The sequence below is a fragment of the Nelusetta ayraudi genome, unplaced genomic scaffold, assembly GCF_046127955.1.
Source record: "Nelusetta ayraudi isolate G7.1 ecotype Tasmania unplaced genomic scaffold, CSIRO-AGI_Nayr_v1 ptg000013l, whole genome shotgun sequence".
NCBI lineage: Eukaryota > Metazoa > Chordata > Actinopteri > Tetraodontiformes > Monacanthidae > Nelusetta > Nelusetta ayraudi.
The window spans coordinates 3,924,780-3,950,776 of NW_027466063.1; the positions used below are offsets into that span (position 1 = coordinate 3,924,780).

At 46.5% G+C, this 25,997-nt stretch overlaps 2 protein-coding genes across 3 annotated transcripts in view; one reads left to right on the plus strand and one right to left on the minus strand.

Annotated features, from left to right (window-relative positions):
* The window catches only part of elavl4 (ELAV like neuron-specific RNA binding protein 4), a 73,789-nt gene extending 60,918 nt beyond the window's left edge, over window positions 1-12,871 (minus strand). Inside the window, exons 1-2 of one of the 2 annotated variants that reach the window (XM_076022926.1) lie at window positions 12,072-12,871; window positions 11,113-11,253 (exon numbers count right to left, since the gene is read on the minus strand). In XM_076022926.1, the coding sequence (XP_075879041.1) occupies window positions 11,113-11,253; window positions 12,072-12,119 (189 nt within the window). In that variant the 5' untranslated portion in view covers window positions 12,120-12,871. The remainder of the gene's footprint in view (window positions 1-11,112; window positions 11,254-12,071) is intronic. The other variant, XM_076022924.1, reaches the window with a different exon arrangement.
* The window catches only part of agbl4 (AGBL carboxypeptidase 4), a 350,340-nt gene that overhangs the window by 90,789 nt on the left and 233,554 nt on the right, over window positions 1-25,997 (plus strand). Inside the window, exons 2-3 of the mRNA XM_076022940.1 lie at window positions 17,549-17,759; window positions 18,765-18,887. Of these exons, the coding sequence (XP_075879055.1) occupies window positions 17,714-17,759; window positions 18,765-18,887 (169 nt within the window). The 5' untranslated portion in view covers window positions 17,549-17,713. The remainder of the gene's footprint in view (window positions 1-17,548; window positions 17,760-18,764; window positions 18,888-25,997) is intronic.

Consider the following 25,997-nt stretch of genomic DNA (forward strand, 5'->3'; position numbering starts at 1 on the left):
CACACACACACACACACACACACACACACACACACACACACACACACACACACGCACATACGCACACGTATGCACACACAGAGACAGGGAGAAGGGCTGTACAAGGTTGCCATTGTTTCTCAGCATAGCATATGAAGGCAATCAGTTCACAGATTTGCACCAATTATACTATATAAACACAACAGTGGGGAAGTAATCTAAGAATGAATACAAGGAAAACAGATTCAAATTGAGTCGAATCATTGTCTCTTGTCCTCTACGTGCCTCCGATCTCCTCCTCTAAAGGGGCAAAAATTTGCACCTGAATAGCAAAGGCAACAAACTTGAAGGTTCCTGTCCATCTTTGTCCTTCAATTTTAATGGAGGCTTGTGTTGGACCTAGGAAAAAAAAAATCTGTATGTGTCTGTTGACGCTTTCATGCTTTCTTTTTAATTTCTTGCTCTATAGAATGGAAAACCAGCCCCTGTAGTGTTGGCTGCTCTCTTATGTGTCTTTGTAGTCAACCTTTAACTGCAGCAGCCTGTACAGGAAACGGGGAGATTTCATTTCCTCATTTCACAAAGGACAGGTTGTTTTCTCCCTGTGTGATATGATCCAAATAACCTTTTCCTCTAAATGAGAATATCATTTGAAAGTGAAAACAGTGGCACACCAGTTTACTTGCTTGGTGTGTCATTTACCTAGATTGCTCTACAGGACCATGGTTTTATAAAGCAATAGGAGTGACTGCCACTACTCAGTAAATTAGCTATAAACACAATCTGCTCTTTGCGGCATGTTGTTGCAGTCGGTGCGTGCGTGCGTGCGTGCGTGTCTCTGTGTGATATACAAGCACATACCAAAGATGGACCCTTGTTTGCTGCTGTGTCCTACTTAAGGGCGCACGCTGAACATTATAAAATTGTGTATGAACAGATGGGAGAAATGGTTGAGATTTTCCATCAAGGGCACCCATGCTGTGATACTCTACAGGCTGAATTTATGATGTGCAGTTTAGCTTATTATCTTGCAGATATGGCCCCTTCCTCGCATGATCTCACTCTGAGTAGAACGCAACCGCATGATGGAATTAATATATAAAAAAAAAAGTGATTTAGGGTAATGAATTTAAGTAAGCGCTTGTCCTCTAATTAAAACCTGCAACAAAGGCAGCATCACGTGGACGCATTACGGGGTCTTTTAGACGATGCCTAATGGTTTGCGAGGAGGTAAACAATATTTTTCCCCCTGTCTGATTAAGTTTTAAAAGTTAAAAAGCTTTTGTGGCTTTGACCCAGGAAGTCCAGCCACAGTGTCAGCAACGTGAAATCCATCTAACCAATTGGCTCTGGCGTCTGTCCATAAACACACACACACACACACACACACACACACACACACACACACACACACACACACACACACTTGTGCGCAAATTGAATCTACACACACACGGGCGCGCACGCGCACACACACGCACACGCACACACGCGCACACACGCACACACGCACACACACACACACACACACACACACACACACACACACACACACACACACACAAGCATTTGTGCACACATCCACTGAGAGAAACAGCCAACGTTTAGGTTCATGAAGTGCGTCACAGTCTGACACTGTGATTGCTATGGAACTGCCGGACCCCAGACGTGTGCATCAGCTTCCAGGCTGCTTGTACAGAGAGCAGAGGGCTGGCTAATTGTCATGAACTCCTCCTGCCCTCCATTCTGCTCTGCGTCTCCACTCTAAAGCCGTCCTCGTCACAGACCTTAATGGATTAACTGCAGGCTTCCTTTGTCCCTCTCTGCTCTCCCTCACACTGCCTTCCTGCCACACCCTGACGGGCAGAACAGCATCTTTTTCTTTTTTCTCAAATCTTGCGGTCCGAGTCCGTACTTGCGTGTACTGTCCCTGTGCTCACATCATTAACTACGCTAGCAGCTAGCATTTATTTTGATCGCAAGTGTGAGCGAGAGGACAATTGTGTGCAGGGTTCGACGATGCAGCGCGTCGACGGCGATAATTGTGAGTGTTGTTAACTGTCAGATGCGGTGTTTCAACACCTGTCTCAGGTTTCACTCTTCGTAATAAAACTTCTATTTAAAGGAAGAAACGCTGAGATAACAGCTGAAGTGTTACCCTGAAACTGCTGCAAGGAAATACCTTGATTATTAAGTCGGAAGAGGATAAACTTGTGCTCCACTCCTGTTTAAGTTAAGATATAATGTACGCGGCTGAGGACGTCAGACAGCATGTTTTTCAACTAAATTACCCACAAGGGCAACAACTTTCTTTACTTGTCTCTGAAAACTCTGAAAAAAAAACTTTTTTCCAGCCCCCTGTTATTTTATTTCACAGTATCTGAGCACTCTTCAGCCGATAGCCCACAAGCCACTTCTCAGTATGCTGCAGCTCACTTTGGTTCCGTTTGCCCTTGAAGGATAGATTTAGTTGCTGTATTGAAGTTCTGGCAGTAGCCGCATCTCAGACTGATGATCGGCCCTTTCTTGGCAGGTGTCCATCCTCTGCCGGTAACAATCAACAAATGAGAGCCTCGGCCTTGATCTTCCTCCCCGCCCAGCAACAATACCCGGTGTAAGCAGACAGCAGACAACCATTAAAGCACCGCGGCTGAGACCGAACAACAAAGGCAAATTGTGCTCAATTGACTTTTGTTGTTTGCTCTTAAAGTTGGGACCGGGGGCTTTATTTATTTTCATGAGTCCACCGCGCCTCCAAATGTGGACACAGATTTGTTTAATGGTCATAAGCACAGCGAGTATACCTGCAGCGGTGCTCTAAATTCAACCCTCTATCCTTTCAGCTCAAAGGCAGGACGTTATGTACCACCTAGCACAACCGCACGAGGCAGGTATTGAGGTGAGGTTCTGTCACGAAAGCTGCTCAAAGGAGCGAATGGGTAGTCAAGTTTATGGCTAGTCACTGAAATACTGGAAAATTATTGTAGATCAGAGGGGAGAAAAAAAATCTGAAAACTGCAAATCCAAATTCTCCAGCCAGACTGGCCTGGCTGCTCACAGCCCTGGACGACACTCAGAGAGCAGAAATGAACAAACAAACAAAAAAATCTATAGTCTAATTATTAAATCGCCAAATGTGGTGTGACAGACACATCAAGGTTGAATTTGTTCATTTCATTTTCATCTCCTACCCCCTTGAAATAAAAAAGGCAATAATAACAAGCAAAACTAATGCTAGAAAATTCAAAAACACAAAGTCATATTTACAGCTTCAGACACAACAAAAAAACTTTCTGGTGTCAAGAGTTTTTGGTTGAATAAAAAAAGTGGCCCCAATGCAGACAGGCTGTAAATGCATGACAGCATTTAGGGAGACAGATCTTGGTAAATGTCACGACTAAATGCATTATCCACCATTAAATGCCCACATTTTGGTCAAATCTATCTTATCAAGTCGGTAGCTTTCGCTCTCGCAAGCGGCTCCCTTGCGTGTCAGTGGGCATGACACTCGTTCAGCTTAACTCCTGCCTGCGTCACTCTGGCTGGTGGAAGAACTCCTCAGATCAGAAATGAATTCTTCATGCTGATCCCGGAACGAGGCTGTGCTGCATTTGTCACAGCGCTTCTCTTACGCCTTTAACTCAAAGCTGTCTGCTATTGCTGAGGCTTTTGTCGACTGAGGAGATGTGACAGAGGGGATGTTTGAAAGCTACGGCTCCATCTGTAAAATGGGGGAGTCAACCGCTTGCTGCAGTGCGCACGCTCTGTACAAATGCCCTCCCTCGTTTGTTGCTTTAAAAAAAACGAAACAAAGGCACTTCCTCTGTAAAGATGTTTCTGGTCTTAAAAAAGACATTAAACAAGAGATATTGCAAAGAGATGTGCAACACATTCACAAGGCACAGTCCTTTCTATAGGACAAATGTATAGATTTTTTGTTCATATTGGAAATAAAGACTAGTCTTTTAGGCTGAAAGCGAACACAAATGAGAGGTTTGTGGAGGTGCCCAGAGCGGCTTAGCTATGCATTGGCTGCTGAGTCTGGCATGTGTTCTGGCACCGGCAGTGTATTCTCAACAGGACTCTGGTGGATTAGTGTCCATTTGGACAACAGAGTGGTCCGCAGCTTGGGGTGACATTCAACTTCAGCAGGCCAGAAGCTCGCACACGCAGATCATAAAGTTTACTCTTTACTCTTTTCTGCCACCGATGCAGCGCAATTGTGCTCGGAAATGCTGATATTTCCAACCTTGGGTCTGCGAGATGGAGGCGATCAACAGCAGCGCAGCAGACGCTTGCTTTATTTTCTGTTTGCCGGGTGATTTATGTGCAGGGAGAGGCAAGGGGCCTTGGAGCGGTGGGATCCTGGGGTATGGAGGTGGGCGATTGGAGGGGTGGGGGTGCAAATCAGCTCTACTTGTGTTTGATCCTGGTCAGCGTTACACCCGTGGTCACAGGACGACTGCTGCGGTCCATCTGGCGGAGGCCAAACCTCCGCCTGCACCATCCGAAACCACACACGCAGTGCCTAAAAATTTCCACCTGTTTAAAATTTATTTATTTTCCCTCACCGCTAAGTATATAGCTAAAAAAAAAAGTGAGTTACAGAAACCCCGCCTGCCATCAAAACAAGGGAAAAAAGAGAACCGCATGCAATCGGCTCAGTTTAAATGGCTGCCATGAGGGCTTCTGATGAGAAATAACCTTTCGGAAAATGAGACTTGTCCAGTCTTTCACAGAGCCGGCCAGAACAGGCCCGAGCTGCACAAATCCAGCTCTCCAAATGTCACTTCATGCTTAACCTCCCTTTTCTCATGCGCGGTGAAAAAGTGAGTGGGCAACGCACAGCAAGGGAACCTCGACGACTGGGTTTCAATCCAAATGCCAACATGCTTAGATGCCTTTTCCGTCGCGCGGCATTGTTGAAACATTTGGTTGATTTTTGGAAAAGGAATTCTTAAAGTGCAGGCAGCGGTGGGGGGAAACAAAAAAAAAAGGCTGTTTTTCCATCATAAAAATAAGAGGTGAAAAAAGTTCAGAAGTACTTTGTAAACCTTCAAATAAATATTGAATATAAATGGCACTATTTTCAACAAATATATGATTGTTAACTGCAAATTGTCTCCTTTTTACTATGTGAGGAATTTAAGCAACAAGAACACTGCTCATAATGCTAGCCTTCCCCCGGGCAATAATAAGAATAATCATAATTGTAAAATGAATTCCCCACAGTCTCCCTTGATCTTCACAAACAGTCTTTGAAGCAGATCAATTATATCGCACACTCGAATCCGTTTCTTTTCACAGGTTGCGCAGGCCTCAACCAAAACCAATAGCTGTCGCTCCCCCAACGAATGGCCACTCCCCTTTAGGCGCTAATGTACGGGTCGGCCATACATCATTTATTCATGGTGACGGCAGACACTTTGCTTCATCCCGAGCAATTAGTGAATCAATAAAAAAAGCTATCAATTTTGAAAGGACTAAAAGAAAAAAAAATGTTGGTGCTATTAATCACCGTGGCAGGCTCCCAGACGCAGACAAATCACTCACGTATTGGCAGCATTTATCAGCGCTGTATCCAAAGGGCCCTGAGTCGTCGGCAACAAAACCCATTTCCTCACATGGCTGCTCTTAAAATCACCGCTGGAGACACTCTGCCCCGGATTTTGCGCCCACAGATGAGGTCTACGAAGAGAATTATCAATATCTTTATATATTTATTTTGAGGAGGGATGATTTAATGCTTTTGTGAAGGGGATGTCACAAACCATTTGATCCACATTTTTGCAGATGAGGCGGGTCAATAGAGGGCGTCGTGCAAGGCAAAATCTTCTTTTGTCACAGCGCGCAAGACTGACTTCTCTTTTAAACATTTTGATATCGTCGTCAGTCCTGTAATTATTTTCCTTAAAAAAAAATAAAAAAAAATCAGCTTGATCCAATTCACATCTAAGGGCACGTCAAGCAAGTCAATGCCACAATGACACTGGATTTGGCTGGAAAGCCTCAACATTATTACCTCACTGACAAACAGCTGCCAAGGCATTTTTCCGCTTCCCCGATAACAACTGTTAATGTTTGTTGGTAAATAACAAAACACAAAGACCCTCAACAAATCTGAAAACACAATGGTGCTGTCTCTCCAGCCTCGTCTCTTTTATTATTCCCTCTTTATTTATCCGCTTAAGCCGAGCAGAATGGCTGCAACTGCGTTTCAAAATATTGTCCAAGAGAGGCAAAAAAAATTGTCTCTGAAATTAAATGCTTCCCTCCACCAGGCAAAAGAGCATCCCAGGGATTTTTTTTTTGGGGGGGGCTTTTTTGAGTTAAGGAAGAAAAATGAACAAGCAAGAATTGAGATTATTGTGTTTATTCAGTCTATTGAGCTGCAGCAAATGGAGCCATTGACTTGAAGAAAATACCCTTAACCAATCCGCAGCCCCATCATGGACATGCAGCTTAATCCACAAAGGCATCAATTGTAATAAATATACGTGCATGTTTTTCTCAATTTGTAGCATTTTGGCCGCTCTGCTCCCTCTGTCCCTCTTTTTTTTTTATCACCTCAAGGTCTGCAATTTGTTTAAAGTTGAGCCTGCAGAGCCTCACAGTTTTTCAAAAAAGCCACAGCAACTGTAAATTCTCAGAGATTATAATTTAGAATATTTGTACTTTCATGTCTTTCGTATTGCTCTATGTTTGGAAAATAATGATAATAATTGATAGAATATTATCATAGTGTTGTTATTAAAAAAAAAAAAACCCAGAGTGGAGGTAATAACAGCTTGAAAATCCTCTGTTTTTGCTGTATTGGTCGTGAGGGCAGCCCTGTTTTCATGCGCACCTCTATAATAATCACTCGGAGGTTGTGAGTTGGAGGAAAACACGAGCGGCAGCAGTCTCGATACGAGACATTCAGCGGCGCTCGGACCCTCCCCCCAGACCCAGTCGGTGGTGAAATTGCTGGTCATTACTTCCAGGCCAAAGTACCTGAACGCAGAGAAGGTGACCTTTGCTTGGGTGTGGGCGCTTCTGCGTTGCCGCCGCAGCGGCCCGGTCTGATGTGGGATTATCGGCAACTCGAGGTTCTCCTCATGTCTCATCGATGGCTAGAGGGAGAGCGAGCGAGCGAGCGGGCGGGCGGGCGGGCGGGCGGGCGAGCGCGCCACGTAGGTGTAACGATCGAAAACGCAGTCATTTGTGGCGAAAGCTCACGCACGGGGAGGTGGGTGAAAAAAAAGAGGCACCCTGTGGATGGGCTAAACGAGCGGGCCGGGCCTGTGCACAAGGAAACAAGTCACGGAGAGACGGGGACACTGAGAGCGAAGAGAGAGAGAGAGTTCACTAGTGTGTGTGTGTGTGTGTATGTGCGCGTGCGCGCGTGTCTCGTGCGCATGAGCCGGCAGACACCTGCTCCATTCCGCAGTGATGGCTCCCAGTGGGATGCAGGCTCAGCTGCTGATCTCTAGGCCCTCCCTGCAGCACTGGTGGCCAGCGCACACACACACACACACACACACACACACACACACACACACACACACACACACAGACACATACACTCACGCATACACAGACACATACACCCGCACACGCCAACAAATGTGAACCCTTCGGGCTCCCCTCCCCGTGTCTCTCAGTCTCTCCGTGTTTCCCCCTAACTGACACACCACATGTGCTCAAATCAAGTGCACGCACGGAGCCGCGCACACAGAGCCGCGCACGGAGCCGTGCACGGAGCCGCGCCCGTGCCGCGTCACGTCACATGTAAATTCCCTGGACCTCGCTCGTGTCGGTTACCGGCTCCAATCTGGCAAATGATGCCGCTGATGACGCAGATGAATGTACAAATATAAATGTGCGTCATGCATTTTTTTGCTCCTGCTAGCGTGCGGCTAATGGCTAGCATTGGAGCCGCGTGGCAGAATGGAGGATGGAATCATTGATAGGTTAGCGTGGCCATTTTCATTCTAATTGGCCAATCATGTGTTGCTTAGCCTCCGAAAGACGCAACTTGGCGTCCACGGTGGTGTTTGTCAGCCGTGTGTGCATACATGCGTGTAGCACTCGTGCACGGGAGGCACGTTTGCATTTGTCGACGCCGCTTCCATGTAACTGTGGCTATCGTTATCATTATTATTTTCTTTTCTTTTCTTTGTTTCTCTTCCTCGAAGCTTTTTCCCTTCCTGCGGAGTCGTTTGGTTGTGTTGCAGAGCCTAAATGAGCCAATTTCTTGAGATTGAAGGGAGGGCGGGGGGGGGTGGGGGGGGGAAATCGCTGCAATCAGGGAAAAGAAAGAGCAGCACGTGGCAGATGGAGGAAGCTAATCATTGTTATGAAATAGAGATGACCTCTAACTATCTCCTGGCTGCTAATGTTCGTGTTGCCAGCTGCTGTGCTACGTACCCCCCCACCCCCACTTCCTCCTTTCACCTCCACTCCACCCCGCTTGTTTGTTGTGGAGGTGATGCAAGGTCTGAAACGCGCCCCTCCCACCCATTTAAAGATCAAATTTTTTGGGGGGAAAAAATGTTGAAACAGAAAAGATTGGAGTTGTCAAACAAAGCTGGTGTCACTGAGGGAACGGCAGCTGCCTGCAGTAAGTAATCAGCGGAGCTTTCTACAAATTAACAGCATTCAGCTCTGGAGCACAGCGCACTGCAGGCTTTTTTTTTTGTTTCTCATTTTACATGCGAGCTTTCAGAAATTAGATCCCAGCCACTGAATTGTGGATTGATTTGCAATTCAGTTTTTGCTCCAATTTTTTTTTCTCTATGTCTTTTTTTAAACATACATTTGAACCCCTTTGGTGCGAGGTGACAGGGCCGTGATTGCTCACTCATTAGAGATGTCGCGGATGCTCGTTTTTCTTTTTTTTTGGAGCTCGAAGAGCGCCAATCAAATTATCAACCGCACGCTGGATCTGCCGCTTTGTGTGTTTGTTTCCTAATGGGCTCTGGATTTTGATGCTTGGAATGCTCTTTTAAAAAGGCACCGACCCCACCAGCGCTTCACTGCGGGATGTGCACGCACGCGCACGCACGCCAGCCAACCAGCCACAAAGGAGACGAGATGCGTAAGACACAGGCACAAACAAAATGCCCTGGAAAACCAGAGCGTCGCTTTGGCTGAAGGGTGTGTGCTGAACTTTGCAGCAAGGATACACAGCGCCCAAGGACCAAGCCATCAAACTGTTAATTCCCGTTATCCATAATGCACCCGAGCATAAAACAGATTTATATGTGCTCTTCGTTTTAAATGGTTGACGGACGGGGAGAGAAAAAAAAAGAGTTAATGTCAGATAAATTATGTGCCTTTGAAAGCCATTAATTTTCTAATTTTCTTATAGTAGGAGCGATGCTTTCCTGTCAGCGGTGAAATTGTACGTCTCTTCGATCTTGTTTTTTCGGCCGTACATTTGGAATGGAAAGAAGAAAAGAAATCTGTTTTGCAAGCTTTACACACCAGAGCCACCAGAATCTTCCAGCACATTTATCTAATATATGCAAATGATCTTGCTGCGCTTAATGAAGGCACCATTAATCACTATAACGATGCCTTTTCTTTTTTTTAAGGGAAAAAGGCAGCGTTACCATGAGGACACGCATAAACAGCCGCTGCTTTTTCAGATACACTTCACCTTTAATAAAAGTCTCGCACAGATGCTGGCGTTTTAAAAGAATCCTTCTCCCTTTTGCACTGCTTAAAAAAAAACAACAACCAAAAAAAAACAAAAAAAACCTTCACCTTCTGTTATTTCATCTGTTAGGATGCCCATGAACGCAGGAAATGCTGATAGCACATCGATCACAATCAGATCATAAATTCAGGTAATTAGTTGCACGCATTCCAATAAATAGTTTCTGGCCCAGCAGCTTCCAGCAAACATAGATAATAGACTCCAATTGCATAGCGGTGGTGGTGGGGATGAAAAAAAAACCCCCACCAACAACACAATAACAACACAGTGAGGAATCTGTCGCAGCTACAACCAAACACTGGACAGGTGCCGTCGGTAAAACTGTGTCAGGATCCAGAGCGAGAGCCCCGACTTCTTCTAACGGAATGACATTTTGCCGTTTATCCTCCACTGTACATTTGCATAGAGTTGATGGAAACCCCTGGGTACAGTCGGCAGCGTGACAGTGGGTTATGAAGGCTCCGGCAGGCTCCGGGGTGTGGATCTGAGCCAGTTTGAAGGGGAGCCGAACCAATGAAGAGCCCACAGCGGATTAGACACCCACAGCTTCATGTCGCTTTAATGCGGCGAGTCAGGGATTTTCTTACAACGCTTTTTGCCTAAACGCTCTGGCTTTTTTTCTTTTTCTTTTTTTTTCCTTTTCTCAACCCCCCCTTCCCTTTTCTCTTCCATTCACCCCCCACCCTCCCTTGAAGTCTCTGTAAACAGCAGAGTCATATTGTCTCGGGTGCACAAACACCGACTGCTCCTTGTGTTCTCATATTTCCAAATATGCAATGCGACCTGTAGGATGGTTACCGGAATTTGAAATGACTGCACAGTTTTGAGTTAAAGCCATTGGAAAAAAAAAAAAAAAGATCTGACCTTTTCCATTCGGGGTCGTTACATAAACTCCAAAATGGCAAAAAGCTGCAGCAGATACCTCCCTTTTTTCGGAGTTGATTTTCACTAATTTCCCATCCACGTTAATTAATCAAACGCAAACACGCTGCGGAGCAAAGCCAAACTTACTATCCACACGGGCAGACACACACGTACACGCACGTTCACAAATATCTCAAATTCCCTGGACAACAGCCTGACTGGCAGAGGCTAAAGACGGTGTAGGCGTCCGTAATTGAACAAACATAACAATGTAAATATTTACTAATGCTACCCGTTGGGGATACAGGCAAGATCCCACAATTGATTTGCTCCCTTTCTGCCCTTTCACTACGCGCACACACACACACACACACACACACACACACACACACACACACACACACACACACACACACACGGCCATGCTCATCCCTTTTACCCTCTTTTTACTTTTGCCGAAAAGCTTCCCTGTGCTCTTCAGAGACATTAGGTATAAACGTATATCGATATAGATATAGATGTATATGTGTGTATATAGATACATATCGGTCCATCTATCCTCTTACCAGGGGCGACCTGTAGCCCATCTGGGCAGGCGATGACGGGAGGTCCCTGGGAAATAGCGGCGAGCGCGTCTCGGGGACGGAGCCCACGCCGCTGGCTGCTAGTCCCGAGAGCTGCCCGTACCTCGCCATCATCTTGAGATGCTGCTCACAGAACACACACACATACACGCAGACACACACACACACACAGACAGACAGACACGGGAGGAGAAAAAGAGAGAGAAAGAGAGGGGGGAGAGACGCAGAGAAAGAGGGAAGGGCGTGAGAGAAGGGACGGGAAGGGCGGACGACGGCAGGTAGGGATGGTGACGAGGAGGGCGGTGCGGGGGGTGGGGGGTGGGGGGGCAGCGCACGTGAAGAGAGAGCGGGCGGAGGAGGAGAGGAGAGAAATCACAGAACACTTTGCCCTCGCGCAAGAATGCACGTGCAGACGCACACGCACGCTCACACACACGCCCAGGTGTACGCACTCACACTGTAACGTGCACACCAAGGTGCACAAGACAATGTTTTAGAGCCCGGGGGGATGAGGGGGGGATGAGGGGGGGTTGGTTGTTTTGCATTTCTTTTCTGTTTTTTGCCAAATGGGTCTCAAGCCTGCGTCGGCGTCGGATGGGTTTGGGCAGCTGCCTCGGCTGCAGCAGGGGGGCGTCGAGGTCTGAGCACCAGGTCTCCGTTCAGCGTTCCAGCCCAGGCGGAGTGTGAGAAGCTGCTGCTCGCATCCAGTCAGTCAGTCAGTCAGTCAGTCAGTCAGTCCCTCTGTCTTCTGGCCACGGGCAGGCAGAAGAGGACACACACACACGCATGCACGCACATGCAGCGGACTCACAATAGACACGCTTGCACGCACGCACGCACGCACGCACGCACGACAGAATGGTTGGCAGCAGACGCACACAGGCAGAGGTGTGAAGAATCCAAATGTTGTGTGTTTTTGGGGTTTTTTTCTCCCTCTTTACCTCATTGCTCAGCAAAGCGGCGTTGAGTGTTCGGCTTATTTCGAACATGTTGGGGCTTCGGTGCCTCGCCTCTGCTCTCTTCGTTCTGTCCTTCTTGTCGTTGTCACAGTCTCCTCACTTCTTCTTCACCTTCTTCTGCTGCTGCTCCCCCCGACCTCTGTTTCTCTCTCTTTTTTGGTCGTTCTTTTTTTCAAAGTGCGTCTGCAGTCGTCGCGCGGGGCAGGCGGGCGACAGTCCCAGGAACGGAAGGGAAAAAAAAAACAAGAAATAAATAACAATAAAGGAAATAAGTGCGGAAAAAAAGCAGGAAGCGAAGATCCTCCCGCAGCGTCTGGTGGCGGAGTTGCGATTTGTCAGCGCTGGGTTTTTGTCTCGGCGACGTGCCTCTGCTGGCTGTGGCTGTGGCGGCGGCGTTTTGAGCCCAGGGTCTCCGCTCACGTCTGTGGAGTCAATACGCTGCTGCTGCTGCTGCTGATGCTGTTTTTTCCCTCCGCCTCCTTCTTCTTCTTCTCCTTCTTCTTCTTTTCCTGCTGCTGCTTTTTCTTTTTTTTTAAATCTCCCCAGAGTCAGCACATTAAAACAGGCAGTCAGGCAGTCAGTCGGTGGGTCGGGCTGGCGGGCTGGCTGGCTTCCTTATCTGTCCCCCGCACACTGGCTCACACAATACGCTCCGATCCTCACACTGCTCGCTAGCAGATTAGCCTGTCCCACAACATAGCACTTAGTTTAAACTCCCCTCCCTCTCTCTCTCTCTCTCTCTCTCTCTCTCTCTCTCTCTCCCCCTCACTACCCTCGCCCTCTCTCTCCACACCCCCTCTGGCTCGCTCGCTCTATCTCTCTCGCACCATCTCTGTCTCTCTCTCTCTCTCTCTCTCTCTCTGCATCACCCGCCCTCCTCCCTCCCTCCCTGCCTGCCTGCCTGCCTCTCTCTCTCTCTCGCGCGTCGATGCAGCTACAGTTCGCCGTGCAGCCACAAGGTGGGAAGGCTGCTCGAGCACCAGCGACACCATCGGCGCCACAGCCACCCCCCCCACCCTTTTTTCCCCCTCTTTCCTGTGCCACTCCTATCTGTTACGCTCTTCCCCCGCTGCATCTCGCAAACACACACACCGTCGGCGTGATGAAGGGACTTCGCTCGCTGCCCCTCCACCGCCAAACCCCCCACAATCAAACGCACCTCGAGGATCAGTCTGGGGGGGATAACGTGATAAAATCCTCTTATTTAGCTGTAGATCCCATAAGAAGCAGGTTGTACATTTCAGTGGGAAAACCAGAGACCCCGCAGAAAGCGTCTCCTCTCTCTCGGCTGTGACATTCTTTTAAATGCGAAGCAACGGAATGTTTAAGAAATCCGTTCGCCATCAAGACACGTCGCCGGAGGGGGGGAGTGGATGGCGGCGCTCGGCTAAAGCGGTGGCGGGTGGAACAAGTGAGCCGAGGCAGGATGAGAGCATCAAGGTCAGGTGGATGTCCTCCACCGCCCCCCACCCCCCAGCAGGGTGTGGCACCGAGATGACGAAGCAGCGAGTCACAGGCATGGCAGGAGATCCCGACTACGGTGCAGAAAAACAACGGGGAGGGGGGGGGGGGGGAAAACAACAAAATAAAAAATAAAATCAGATGCTTGTGCCAAAGGATATGAGTCACTAAACTCTTGGAGACGGCGCATGAAAACTGCAGAGTATGAATCACAATGTACTGGGGCAAAAAAAAAAAAAAAAAAAAAGGGAAGATAATAATAATAATGATAAGAAACTACAGAGGAAAGTCCAAATGCTTCTGAAACCGGGGAAAATAAAATGTTTTATGGCAACAGAGTCGCGGCGGCGTCGGGTTCACCTTCGCTCACGATGCTAATCTTATCCGCGGCTGCATCCGCGTCGCAATTGATTTATTCCCAGCGGTTGGAGCGAGCCTTTTTTCGCCGTCGTGAATCAGAGCCGGGGAGAGCGGCCAGTTAATAGCAGCCTATTGACACACGGCCATCTGTTTAGGTGGATGCCGTCCAGCCGAAGCCGAGAGTGGGCAGGGGAAAGGGGGGGTCGGGGGGGGGGGGGGGGGGGGGGGTTGGTGGTGATGGCGAAAGAGGACAGGAGCGGGAAATGATTAATAGATAAGGGACGGGGGGAAAAGCTGAGGGAGTGTTAGCAGACTGTTAGGTTTAGCAGTTTGCGTCAGACACATATTGTTAACATGTTTTAAATTAGCACGTTTTTTTGTCTGTTGCGGCGCCGTCGCTAGCGGGGGTACGTCAAAATCAGCGAGACTGACGAGTTCTGCCAGCTCTCTCCTCTCTGTCCCTCTCGTCTTTCATCGCCATCCATTTTTTCTCAAGGGAAAACGGGGAGGAAGGAAAAGGCTACTGGCCACATCCCCGGTCTGTAAAGGCTGCAGTCTCTGAGGGGGGTTGGTGGGGCTGTAGGAGTGTGGGGATGGGGGTGGAGGAGGCAGTTGTCAGTTGCAACCATCTAGAGTGAGGGATGATTCGTCAATCAGCTGCCTCCCTCTCTGATGGAGCCCGCCGCCCCGCCCTCCGGAGCCCCCTGATTGCTGTCACCATAGTGATTCTTTGTGTACGGGCCGCTGGTCTCGGGCCAGCTCGCCCACCACTTGTGTTCTGATTTTTTTTTTCATCTCTCTCTCTCTCTTTTTTTTTTTTTGCACGACTTCCTGCTTTGGTAGACGATGGACTTGACGTGCGACAGTCCTTGGCTAAGGCCTCAGAAGAGAAGAAGGGTTTCCCTCTGCTCGCTCGGAGGGAGAAAAAAAAACAGCAGAGAAAACAAAGAGTTTCTCGCTCTAGGCACTCTCAGGCTTGAAGAATATAAACATGTCACTTTTCTTCCCTCTCTTCCCCCCTTCGGCTTCTTTAACTACGGCGCCGGCTTACAAGTACTGACTTATTTGATCATTTAGCCGTTTAGAAGTAAAGGCGTCATTTTGAGTGAGTAAAAAATACCTTTGCGATGCCGGAGGCCCCCCCCCTTCCCCACACTCCCTCCAAACTCCCCCTGGGGCTTCTCTAACGCGCTCTGCGCGGAAATGTGCAGGTGCGCCGTGTCCTTCAGTCATTAGCCACCCAATCCTTAAAATAGCCGGGGGGGGGGGGGCGGCGGGGATAAATAAATTCTTGGAGCTGCTGTAAACCATGACAGGGGGATGCCGGCGTGCCGCGGCTCATTCATGCGGTGCCGCTCAGCAACCAGCGGAGGTCAAAACTGTTTTGATAAGCACGTGGAAAAGACTCTCTCCTGAGAGATAATTAAAATGTGCGATGCCGCGACGCGGACCGCAGTCTTCTTTCATGTTCCTCTGGTTCCCACTGACGGACGCGTTCATTAAATCATTGTCGCACTTTGCAAACATCATGACAAGGGACATTAGTGCACGTGTGCATGCAAAGTGCTATCTGAGCAGCCGTGAAGAGGGCTATTGTTGGAACACGAGAAAGCGGGACGAGGTGAGAGCAGGAAACAATGGGAATGAGAGGATGAGAGATGCAGGTGAACCTTCAGGAGAAACTGAAATGTGCTTAAGTTTGAGCGGAGCTAAAATTCAATCATGTGCATGTAAACACTGTGCTGCATTCTAGATTTTACTACAATAAATGTCAATTTTAACTTATTATCCTGGGGATATTTAAACATGTAATTGAAGTTTTATGCATAATAATATTATAAGAATGCACTGACTCAGTTTCTTTTAGTAGTACTGAGCTCAAACAGACATAAATGCACAAACATGTGGAACTCCAGTGCCAAACCCAGGCTCGTGCCACACACTCATCAACTCCTGCGTCGCCTCTCTATTTGACAAGCGCAGAGAAACAAGGGAAACACGCGCCGTGTCTGATTCGTTCCTTGCATGCCCACTAATTTAATTTCAATACAATTCAATCCGGGCCCTGAGAAATGAATGATTGCGCCACCGTGGAGCTCTTTAATTGGCATGGTGTTAAAGGAATGACATAGCATGGAGGACGGGCGCTCAATTTTCTATTTTAACAGAAATTTTACACCGCAGCCCTGTGCTCTCCCACAGCCATCGGAGAAATAATCAGCTCGACCTATCTACTCAGCGGCCTGTTGATGCTCACCATCAAAAACAGATCACACACGGAGGGAAAAATCATTGCCCTCTCCCTGGTCTTATTCATTTGGTCCTGTTACACACAGCTTATAACCTCAAAATTAGCAGCAGCCTGTGTGCCTTTTGCTCCAGGATTTGCGCGGCTGCTCATTTGATGCACTTAATCAGGTGCAGCCTTTGTAATGGGAAAGAAATAGGGGCCCTGCTTGATTGGCCTTGATGACATCTATGCTCCAATTGTCTAGAAAACCCCCAGCTTTAATCAATCTGCAGGATAATTCAGAATCCCTGGCTGGAGCCAGATGATTGGCTCCCTCCTAAAATGCCATTTTAAAATGCAGGTATGGCTGCAATAAAACTGCACAATATACTGATTACAGTTTATAGTCAGCCTAATGGAAGTCATTGCTACTTTAGTGTTGCCTCCAGAATACCATTTTTTTTTAAAAGTATGCTGCCATAACAGTGCATTTCCCCCCTTTTTGCTGTAATAAACAATATTTTCTGAACAGGTCATTTTCTGGAAATGAAAACCCTAAAAATCCTAAACAACCACAATTGTTTTTCATATTTGACAGATTTTATTAAAGTTCTATGGGTTTTTTTTTCTGTTTCTGTCATGGTATGTACATACATTTTAAACCTTAATTAAGAAACGGACAATTTGAATGGGTCCATACATCGATACCAATGTTGGCACTGGATTGATACTTGCCTGCTGGTATCAATACCTTCGATCCAGTTCCCCCTCAACAAACTCGGACGAAGAATAAACATGTCAGTGCAAACGCCCCTCCTTTCATGGTTGCTTACCGAATGTCCTCTGAGACAATGTAGATTATGTCATTTCATTTCTGATGTCATTTCTGATTGTACACAAACGTCTCATTTCTTTCTTTTCTTTTCTGCTCTTCTCTTTTCTTTTCTTCACAGGTGGTGAAAGTATTCACATTCTGTCCTTAAGTGAAAGTTAAGGACAACAGATACTTGAGTAAGAGAAAACTCTGGTAAAAGAAAAAGTATTGATTTAACACATTTACTCAAGCGAGAAAGTACAGGTTCTGAAATGCACTTATGTAAAAAGTATTAAAAAAAACAAAAAACAAAAAAAACTCTTGAAACAATGCATCCAAACACATACAGGCTTACACTTTTAATAACAATAACCAATGTTTTTTTTTTTTTTTTACGTGTTTATTTTTCTCTGTACTAAACAGTGACCACAAAGCCGAGGTATTTTCCCTCAAAAATATGATCCAGTTTTATATTGAACTACACTACAGCATCCTTCAAATAGCACCACTTCAAGCAACAACAACTATATTAATATTAAGTTAGTCACTTTTCACATTAACTGCTTTTCTTTTCTTTGTTCCAAACCAATGTAGGCACTGACCCCAAGTGTCCGATCGTCTGCCAACGATGTCTTCCCGGACTAATCAACGCCTCGCCATGGCTCATCGTACTTGCGTTGCACCACAGCGCCTCTGCCGTCTCCTCATGCTCGCGTTGCCCTGGCAACGCACAGAGAGCGTCGGCTCCTGTGTGTCAGAATGGAGAAGAAGATGGAGGAGAGCGTTACCAGAGACGGCGAGACCGGTGTGTATACCCCAGCCACTAACTCGGGCTTCCTTCCCCGCTGCCGTGCACGCCGACGAGCGCGAACCGCGGGCCAGTGACTGCATGTTTTCGCCTCGCTGCTTATGTGCGCGTCGGCGTCGGCTCGGAGCAGTCGCGTTTACCCCCATGCTAGCAGGTTCGGGGATGTAAACAAGACCCCTGTCGCGAGCCGGGCTGCGTCGCCGCATACGTTAGCGCAGCGCGAGGTGTTGATTAAGCGCGCGAGGGGGATGCTGACACCGAAATTCTACATCACGTAGCGTGCACGTTAACGCGCGAGCCCCAGGAAGGTTGTTTGAGAGCAGGTGCAGCCCGAGTGTTTGCTAGCCAGCTAGCTGTGGTGCCTGATAGAGAGAGGTGGGCTGACGGTCATGCGCGCTCACAGCGGGCTCGCTAATTAGCTAGCTGCTGGTTCCTGGAGAACTCTGTCCGTGTGTAAGAAGCATAATTTTAGTTTTTCTTTTCTTTTTTCTTTCTTTCTTTCTTTTTTTGTTTAAAGTCAATTGGCCAATTCTTTTGCAAACTAAAGCGCACATTTATTTGTGTTCTAGAATATTAGTGTGCTCCCTCTCCTTCCTATTTTTTTTTAAAGTCACTTTCATCTTTCATCAAACTGGTCACACAAACCTTTCCAGAGTGTTTTTATTAATAGGAATAGAAATAGCATCAGACGCTTTGAAACAATTGCAATGTTTTTATTTCTTTTGAACTAAATCTTAACAATTGTTTTATTGTTTTCTTTGTGTGTGTCATGTCTGCCCTATTGGCACATGTTAAACTATGTATAAATTTAGCGACACTCAGTCAAACAAAACAAAAATTATATCTCTGTGTTTTTATCTGCGTGCCAGTCCATGAAGTTGGCTTGTTGTAGTTCTAAAATGACATGTTGTGTTTAAATTATGCTTGATCATTTTTTCCAAAGCGTTTTTGTGTCTTTACAACTTCAAATAGTGCATCTCTGACTTGCTACTTGTATTTCAGGCAGTGAAGCTGCAGGAGAGGATGTGTTGGTGGGGAATGTGAGTAAACTGACGGTGAGCCCACCAGGCTACACAGGAGCAACACGGAAAGGACATCTGGTCTTTGATGCCTGCTTTGAGAGCGGTAAGAATTAATCCTGTTTTTTTTTTGGGGGGGGGGGGGGTGATGGCCCCACTGTTGATCATAAAGTGCAGCTTTACTGTCGGCACCACCGCTGTGGTCACAAAACTGTAGCAGTGCCCAACCTTCATCCCCGGAACAGCCGAGACGCACCTTAAAAAGAATAACATTACTAAAATAACAACACTTTCGGCTGCCGTCGATATTGCTTTGTCCCTCGTTTGTTGTTTTCCTGCCTGATTTGATAAACTTTTTTATCAGTTCAAATGTCTTCTCCTTGCGCATGTAGCATGTACGTAAAACTCACGTGTATCTGGGAGGGTTATAATGATGTTGTACATTTAGGCATGACGATACACAGACACACTCTGTCTTATGGAAAATCTGATGAGCCGGAGCAGTGAGGTCTCAGGAGGCAGGGGAAGTTTTAAGCAGCAGGATTTGCTGCGCCTCCGTGCATCAAGGGGAATCAGAGATGACGGTTCAGCAAGTAGAAACTACAGGTTGCTCTTGTGAATCAGGGCTTTCGTAAAGTCCATTTTATCTCACCAACCTTTTCTGCTTTTGTACTCTTTACTTTTGATAGTCAATAGATGTACTCTAAAGTGTACTCATACTAAAACATGCCTTATAAACTCTAAGCAATCGCAGTGGCAACAGTGCAAGTAATAATGATAGAAATGTATCTAGTACAAGCATGATTTATGCTTGAAAAATTTCCAGAAAAGCAAATTTCTTTGACCTCCTTAACCTTCTGCCATTACATTGATGTGCATAAATATTTTCATGCTCTTATGGCAGTGGCATTTCCTTCTTTTTTCTAAAGGAGAGGGTAAAAAAAACCCTCTCTCCCAGATGACATGGCCAGAGGAGCTCAGGCATTGATTAATGGTTGCAGAGCTCCCCCCATTCAGATCAGCTAACATACCACCGTCTCGGCTCCGGATGTATCTCCTGAATGATTTATGGAATTGATATTAATTTCCTTCCAGTAAATGCATTGCTAAAGTTAGATTGGGGGATGAATTAAAGTTTGCCTGCTAATATCGAATTAATTCTCCATTGCTGTTTCATTTAAGCCTGGACTCTGCTCATTCAATCATGTCCCCCTTTAAAAGAGAAACCGAGGATTAGATTAAGAACAAGTGATCCTTTAGCAGCAAACTGTCTTTGTGCACGCCCCTCTCGCTTACGTACAGTGTGTCGGGAATTTCTTTTAATGCTCACAAAAGAAGAGAAATAAGAAAATGCTTCTCAAGTCATGATGTCACTGATGTCATTTTTTGTGGGTTAAAGTTGAGCCGTGGCCCTGAAGTGTTTTCTAAATGAAATAATTTGTATTTATTCAGGTATTTTTACTCACCAAAGACATTCTAATGAACATTTTTATGAATACTGAATAACATACCGTCACTTTCAAGGACAAGTTTTTGTTTAAATTCAAGTCTGATGTTTTCTGGGACAAGTGTGAAAACAATCCAACTTTTTCAGCCACGAGTGTGCTGCTTATTTCACTGGTACTTTCTACTACGTAATTCTTCCCACGTCTCGACTTCCCCCCTCAAACCAGACTGAATGGTCGAAATGTGATGATTCTAAGCAGATGTTTTAATCTCCAAATGTATGCCGACCTTTTACTTAGCAACGTCTTGTGGACCATTTTCCAACATTAGTTGACAGATATTCTTATCTTCTATGTACTTTCCCCCCACTTTAACAAATACGGATTTTATTTAGTTATTTGGTCTCGCTACTATAGCTCTGAACAAAGTGAAATTGGCTTGTTAAAATAAACATTGGTTATGTAAGCTCTTTGCCAAAGGTATAAAACCTCATTTACATTTAGATGAGGCTTTATACATTTTTCTCGCCCTGTGCTGATCAAGCCAGCGATGGCCCAGAGAAACACACACACAGCAGGTGTTGGAGCCAACAGGTCCTCTGACACCCAGTCACCAAAAACCAGCACAAGCCATTTCCTGTCGCTGCGGAGAGAAAACATACGGCAGGATAATGACCCAGACGATGTAGTCGCATGCAGTTTATAACCTCAGTAGTGGAGCTTTCCTGCAGACCTCCCGCACTCCCTTACCGTCATTTGTAAAAAATTCAATTGACAAATGTTTTCCAGCAATAATATGTCTCTAGCCGCACATATTGCCAAACGCCAGGACGAATGTCATGTGACCACCGTCGTCCACAGCTTGAAAGACGCATGACTGTTTTACCCACTAAATACCCACAAAAAAATCCCAAAATGTCCATGAACAGTGAAGTTAGTAGAGAACAAAGTTTAACCAAAGTTTTGCATTTGTCTTTGTTAAAAACTTTGATCCTCGATTGATGGCTTGATGTTTGTATGTGGTTGCATATGCTTTTTTTTTTTTTTTTACATCAATGCAAAAGCATACACAATGTGTGTGTGTTGGATAAATGTTAATCAGGGATGGAGACAGGAGAGGTGTTGTTAATAGACTCACAGTTGCAAATAGCTCTTTGAAGGGAACCATAATGATGCTGTGGCTCTCACTGGCACCAGGAATGAAGTCCATCCTTTTCTTATTTTGCTAGCTCAAATATTCAGAATGACAACCCTTTGTGATGTCATAATGGGCACAGGTAGCTGACACAAATCGGGTAAGTCAGTCGTGTGGAACGTACGACAAGAATGGAAGATGCTCCTTTTTTTGTGCACGCCACTGGATTTTCATATTTAAAATAAGAATCTGAAAGTGGGTGCGCTATGGAGCACGATGCTAATTGGCATAAATCTCTGCAGGCAAACAGACCTTTATGTGATGAGATCTTATTATACCATACTTAGGACAATGCAAAAATATTGTTAAAAAAAACAACAACAACCCAGAAGCTTCTGTTAATCTGTAAACAGTGACTCATGGCCTATTGTTGTGTTTTGTGTCAAGTGGCAGAGATTCCCGGGTGATAAGACGAGCCTAATTGTTTCGTCGAGTGAAATCCAAATGACATTCTTATCTTGTCTTGTCACATTTGATTTGTCACGCCCTCCAACTGTTGACATTCTTTGCCAAGTCTCAGACTCTTTTTTTTTTTCCGAGTGCGTCCTCCACGATGTTGGCGACCAAAGTGCCATCTGTCTCCTCGCACACAGGCACACACACACACACACACACACACACACACACACAGGGTGGTGGCGCTGACAGGACGTGCGTATTGTTTTACGGCACCTTTGGACCGAGCACCAGATGTAATTAAGCGCCCATTGATTAGCCTCACTGCTGTCTGCTGACAATGACTCGCATGGCCAGAGAGATTCCCCCGGGGTGACAAGTGTTTAATGGGCTCCATTGATAAGCACAACTCATAGACTCATCTGGCTTTACGATCAATTCGCTCGATGCGATCCGACTCGTTCCAGCGGGCCAGGGACAGATAGGCGCACGCGGATATTTCTGTCGCTTCCAAGCCTTTTGGGATATTTGCGTTTGGCAGCGAATCTCGTCTCCGCCACAGGGTAAACTGAGAGACTCTGGTGTTCAAACGAGCCAAAATCGCTTCGCGTAAAGCAAGAGCTAATATTTATCAACACGCCTTAAACAAACTGCAAAGCCTGACGGTGGTTCTAGCAGAGCTCCTGACCACTCCACCATATTTACAACTTTGACAGCAGCGGTGTGGATCAGATTTCAGCCCTGAGTGCTGGTTCGTCCATCCTGCCAGCCAAACTCCAATAAATTTTTCACTAGCTCTTGGCCCAAATTGACACTGGGCGTCTGCGCATAAGCGTCCCATCCGGCCCAATCCAGCAGCTTCCGCTCGATGCGTTTGGAGTGCAGCACCGTGCCGGACTGCTGGAGTCACCAGACCAGCAAGTTTCTGTGATAATTAAAGACTAAATGATATAGTATGATGCAGCTCGTAGACACAGAAGCGTGACCCTAAAAAGATTTTACTGTTTCTAACCAGAGGTGGAATTAACTTCATGTTTTGTGTCCAGTTGCTCGCAATCTTCTGGTAGTGTTGTGGAATTGGATAAGTCAGTGGAACTTTTTGTTGTATTTTGAAAATACATCTTCTGCCTGACTTCCTGTTCCGTGCACTGCATTCTGCATTGAATTTCTGCGCCTCGCTCCGGCATCTGGCGAAAATGGAACCCCTGCACGCTTTTTCTGGAGGCTCTGGAGCTCCGGCAGACTGGAAATGCAGCCATTGTGAGTGCACAATGCGCTGATTAGAATGGAAAACTGTCAGCTCCACTGCTGCTGCACTGGAGCGCTGAAGATGCAACACACACACACACACACACACACACACACACACACACACACACACACACACACACACACACACGTCTGGTGTAATGTAGGGGTTGGAATTTCAGTGGATTCCCAAACCAGTCAACTTCTAAAGCTTCCACCTTAAACAGTGCTTGCTGTTGGAGATACGATCATGGTCGGTGCTTCTCTCACTGGATAACATTGTTCAGCTTTGGCAGAGATCTCAGTTGAACTAACAGCGCTGTGCAGTAATTTGATTGGCTTCTCTCCCCAAACGCTTTCTTTGAGCTCCTTACCAGAAGATATCATGTAAGGATTGCAATGTTGTTGCTTTGTTTCTCTGCTGTGAGATTCTCAATATGGACAGTGTACCAACACCCTGTGAATGCAGAAGGTTTTGCTGTGTGGCATCTCGGTCAGAGGCTCCTCCCCTTCTGCATCAAAGAACCCTGCTAAGTCGTGATAGTTGATGAAGAAATATTTTCCCAGTCTAAGTGACTAAGCAATGCAAGACGTGTGGCCAGGGGATAAATAATGATGATGAATGTTGTGTAAAATAGTTTCTTCTCCGTTTTTCCTCCCTCCATGATTTTCTATTGTCGTGTCCTCCAACATGGAACAATGTATTTACTCTGACTTATTCCCCATAAGTCGCCATGTTGCAGCGGTGCAGTCCCTCCTAAAGAATGACTGATAAGCCAAACTGCAGGAAGGAGGAGGAGGAGGCGCGGCGTGAAGAAGAGGCAGAGTGGCTGGGAATTAGAATCAGGAAGTGCAGAGGAGAAGAATAATGTGAAGTGCGACGCGGGCGCTGCTGGTTGCTGTTTGCTGGCTGGGCGGGGTGGGGGAGGCAAGTCGGGCTTGTCAGGAGATATTTATATACTCCAGAGTGGCCCATGAATCAGGATCGCCCAGTTTCCATTGATTACAGAGCAAAGGGAGATGAAAACGTTTACACAATCAGGCCGGACGCTCGGCGTAAGTGGCCTGAAGAGGTTCCCAGCTCCTCTCCTCGCCTTCCCTCGTTAAAACTCCACGTCTGAAAGAGGCAGCGCCACTCTTTTCACCGCCGCCGTCATTATTTAGCGAAAACGCTCTTCCCTCTTCCCTTCCAGGTGCTCGCACACGTTCACCGATGCTGCATGCACATACGCACATACACACACACACACACACACACACACACACACACACACACCAGCCCCCGACGGCGCCGCCATCGCCTCTTCTTGGCTTTTTTTTTTTTTTTTTTTGAAAAGCAGCTCCCTCCGCCGGTCTGAGTGGGAGGCAGAGCTCCTGACATCTGATGTATTGAGAGCCTCTCCCAGTCTCTCCGTCTCTCTTACATGTCCTTGGCACCCGAGAAGCTTCACTGCTCAAATCGCTAAATGGCCTCTCCAGTTTCCCTTTTAGCAGTTTTCTCCGTGCTCGCTCGCCCGCTTTTTAAGTTGCCGGCGCGGCGGCGAGATGAATTCGCCGCAGTCTGGGGACTGTCGGCTGTTTGATTTATGCCATTCGTCGGCCATTTGTAGCCGTAAGAGATTACTCTTTATTATTATTGGGTTTTTTTGTTTATTATTTTCATCTCCCACCTTTGACAGTTTTATTTTTGTGTCATCTCACACCACGTGATTTAGCCTGTGCCGTATTGACTTGACCCTGAGACGATCGCTCTGTGCAAGAATGTGGCCGAGGCGTCCAAGTGGCCGCGCTGTATATTGCGTCAAATGAAAATTGGATTGTGTTGCTATTCATGGTGATGAAAAGGTATCAGTCATCCTTCAGTTTGCATCCGCACATGGCACACGGACATTTTCTTAAAGGGCTCATCTGAACTGGTTTGCAACGACGTGACCAGTGCATGCATTGAGCCTTGCTTCTCTATCATGGAAACTGGAATCTTTTTTTTTTTAAGGTTTTTTAAATGGTAAACGGTAAATGGACTGCACTTATATAGCGCTTTTCCACCTATAGCACCTTCACGGTACCCCAAAGTGCTTTACAAAGGCCTCTCATTCACCCATTCACGCACACATTCATACACCAATGGGTAGCTGCTGCCATGCAAGCTGCTGCCTAGCTCCATTGGGAGCAATTTAGGGTTACGTGTCTGCCGTGACAACGACGGACTAGGATGGAGCGGGATTTGAACCGCCAACCTTTCAGTCATTGGACAACCAGCTCTACCTCCTGAGCCACAGTCGCCCCACAGTCGTAGGTTATAAAAAGGACATTTTTTGATAAAATGTATCATCCTGTTTAGTTAGTGTAAAGTCTCGACCAGTATCATCATATATCATATTGTGTGACCTATTATATGGTCTTGAATCCTGTAGTTAGCAGCTGTGTCCCAGTCTTACCATCACGCTCCAGCAGAAGGCATTCTAATTTTTCGGTCTTCTTGGGTTGCGATTCAAAATAGAGGTTTGCTTTTGTCATCTTAATTGAACAGATCAACTATCAGCTGTGTTTACAGCTTGTCTGTTCTCAATACTCATACATCCCAGAGTTTTGTTGATTTTCGTGAATGTATAAACATTCTCTAGCTGCTTGTTTCCTTGTCGTCTGAGCAAAGCAAACAAGAGCGTCGGCCCTAAAAACTGCTAAAATTACACGCAGCTTCCTGCCTTAATCACATGGCTCCTCAGGGCTCCCCCCCCCCGGTACCTTTTTTAGCCATATGAAATGCTGAGCAAAATGAAACGGAGCGATAATCCTGTCTGACATCCGTACCTGTTGCACGTGCCGTCTAATCACTGAGTAAACAGCCTGGCTCAGCGGCGGCGGCGGCCTGAAATTCCTCCTCTGGCGGAACCAGAACAATCAGCCCCGGCGTTCTGTAAGTTAATTGTTG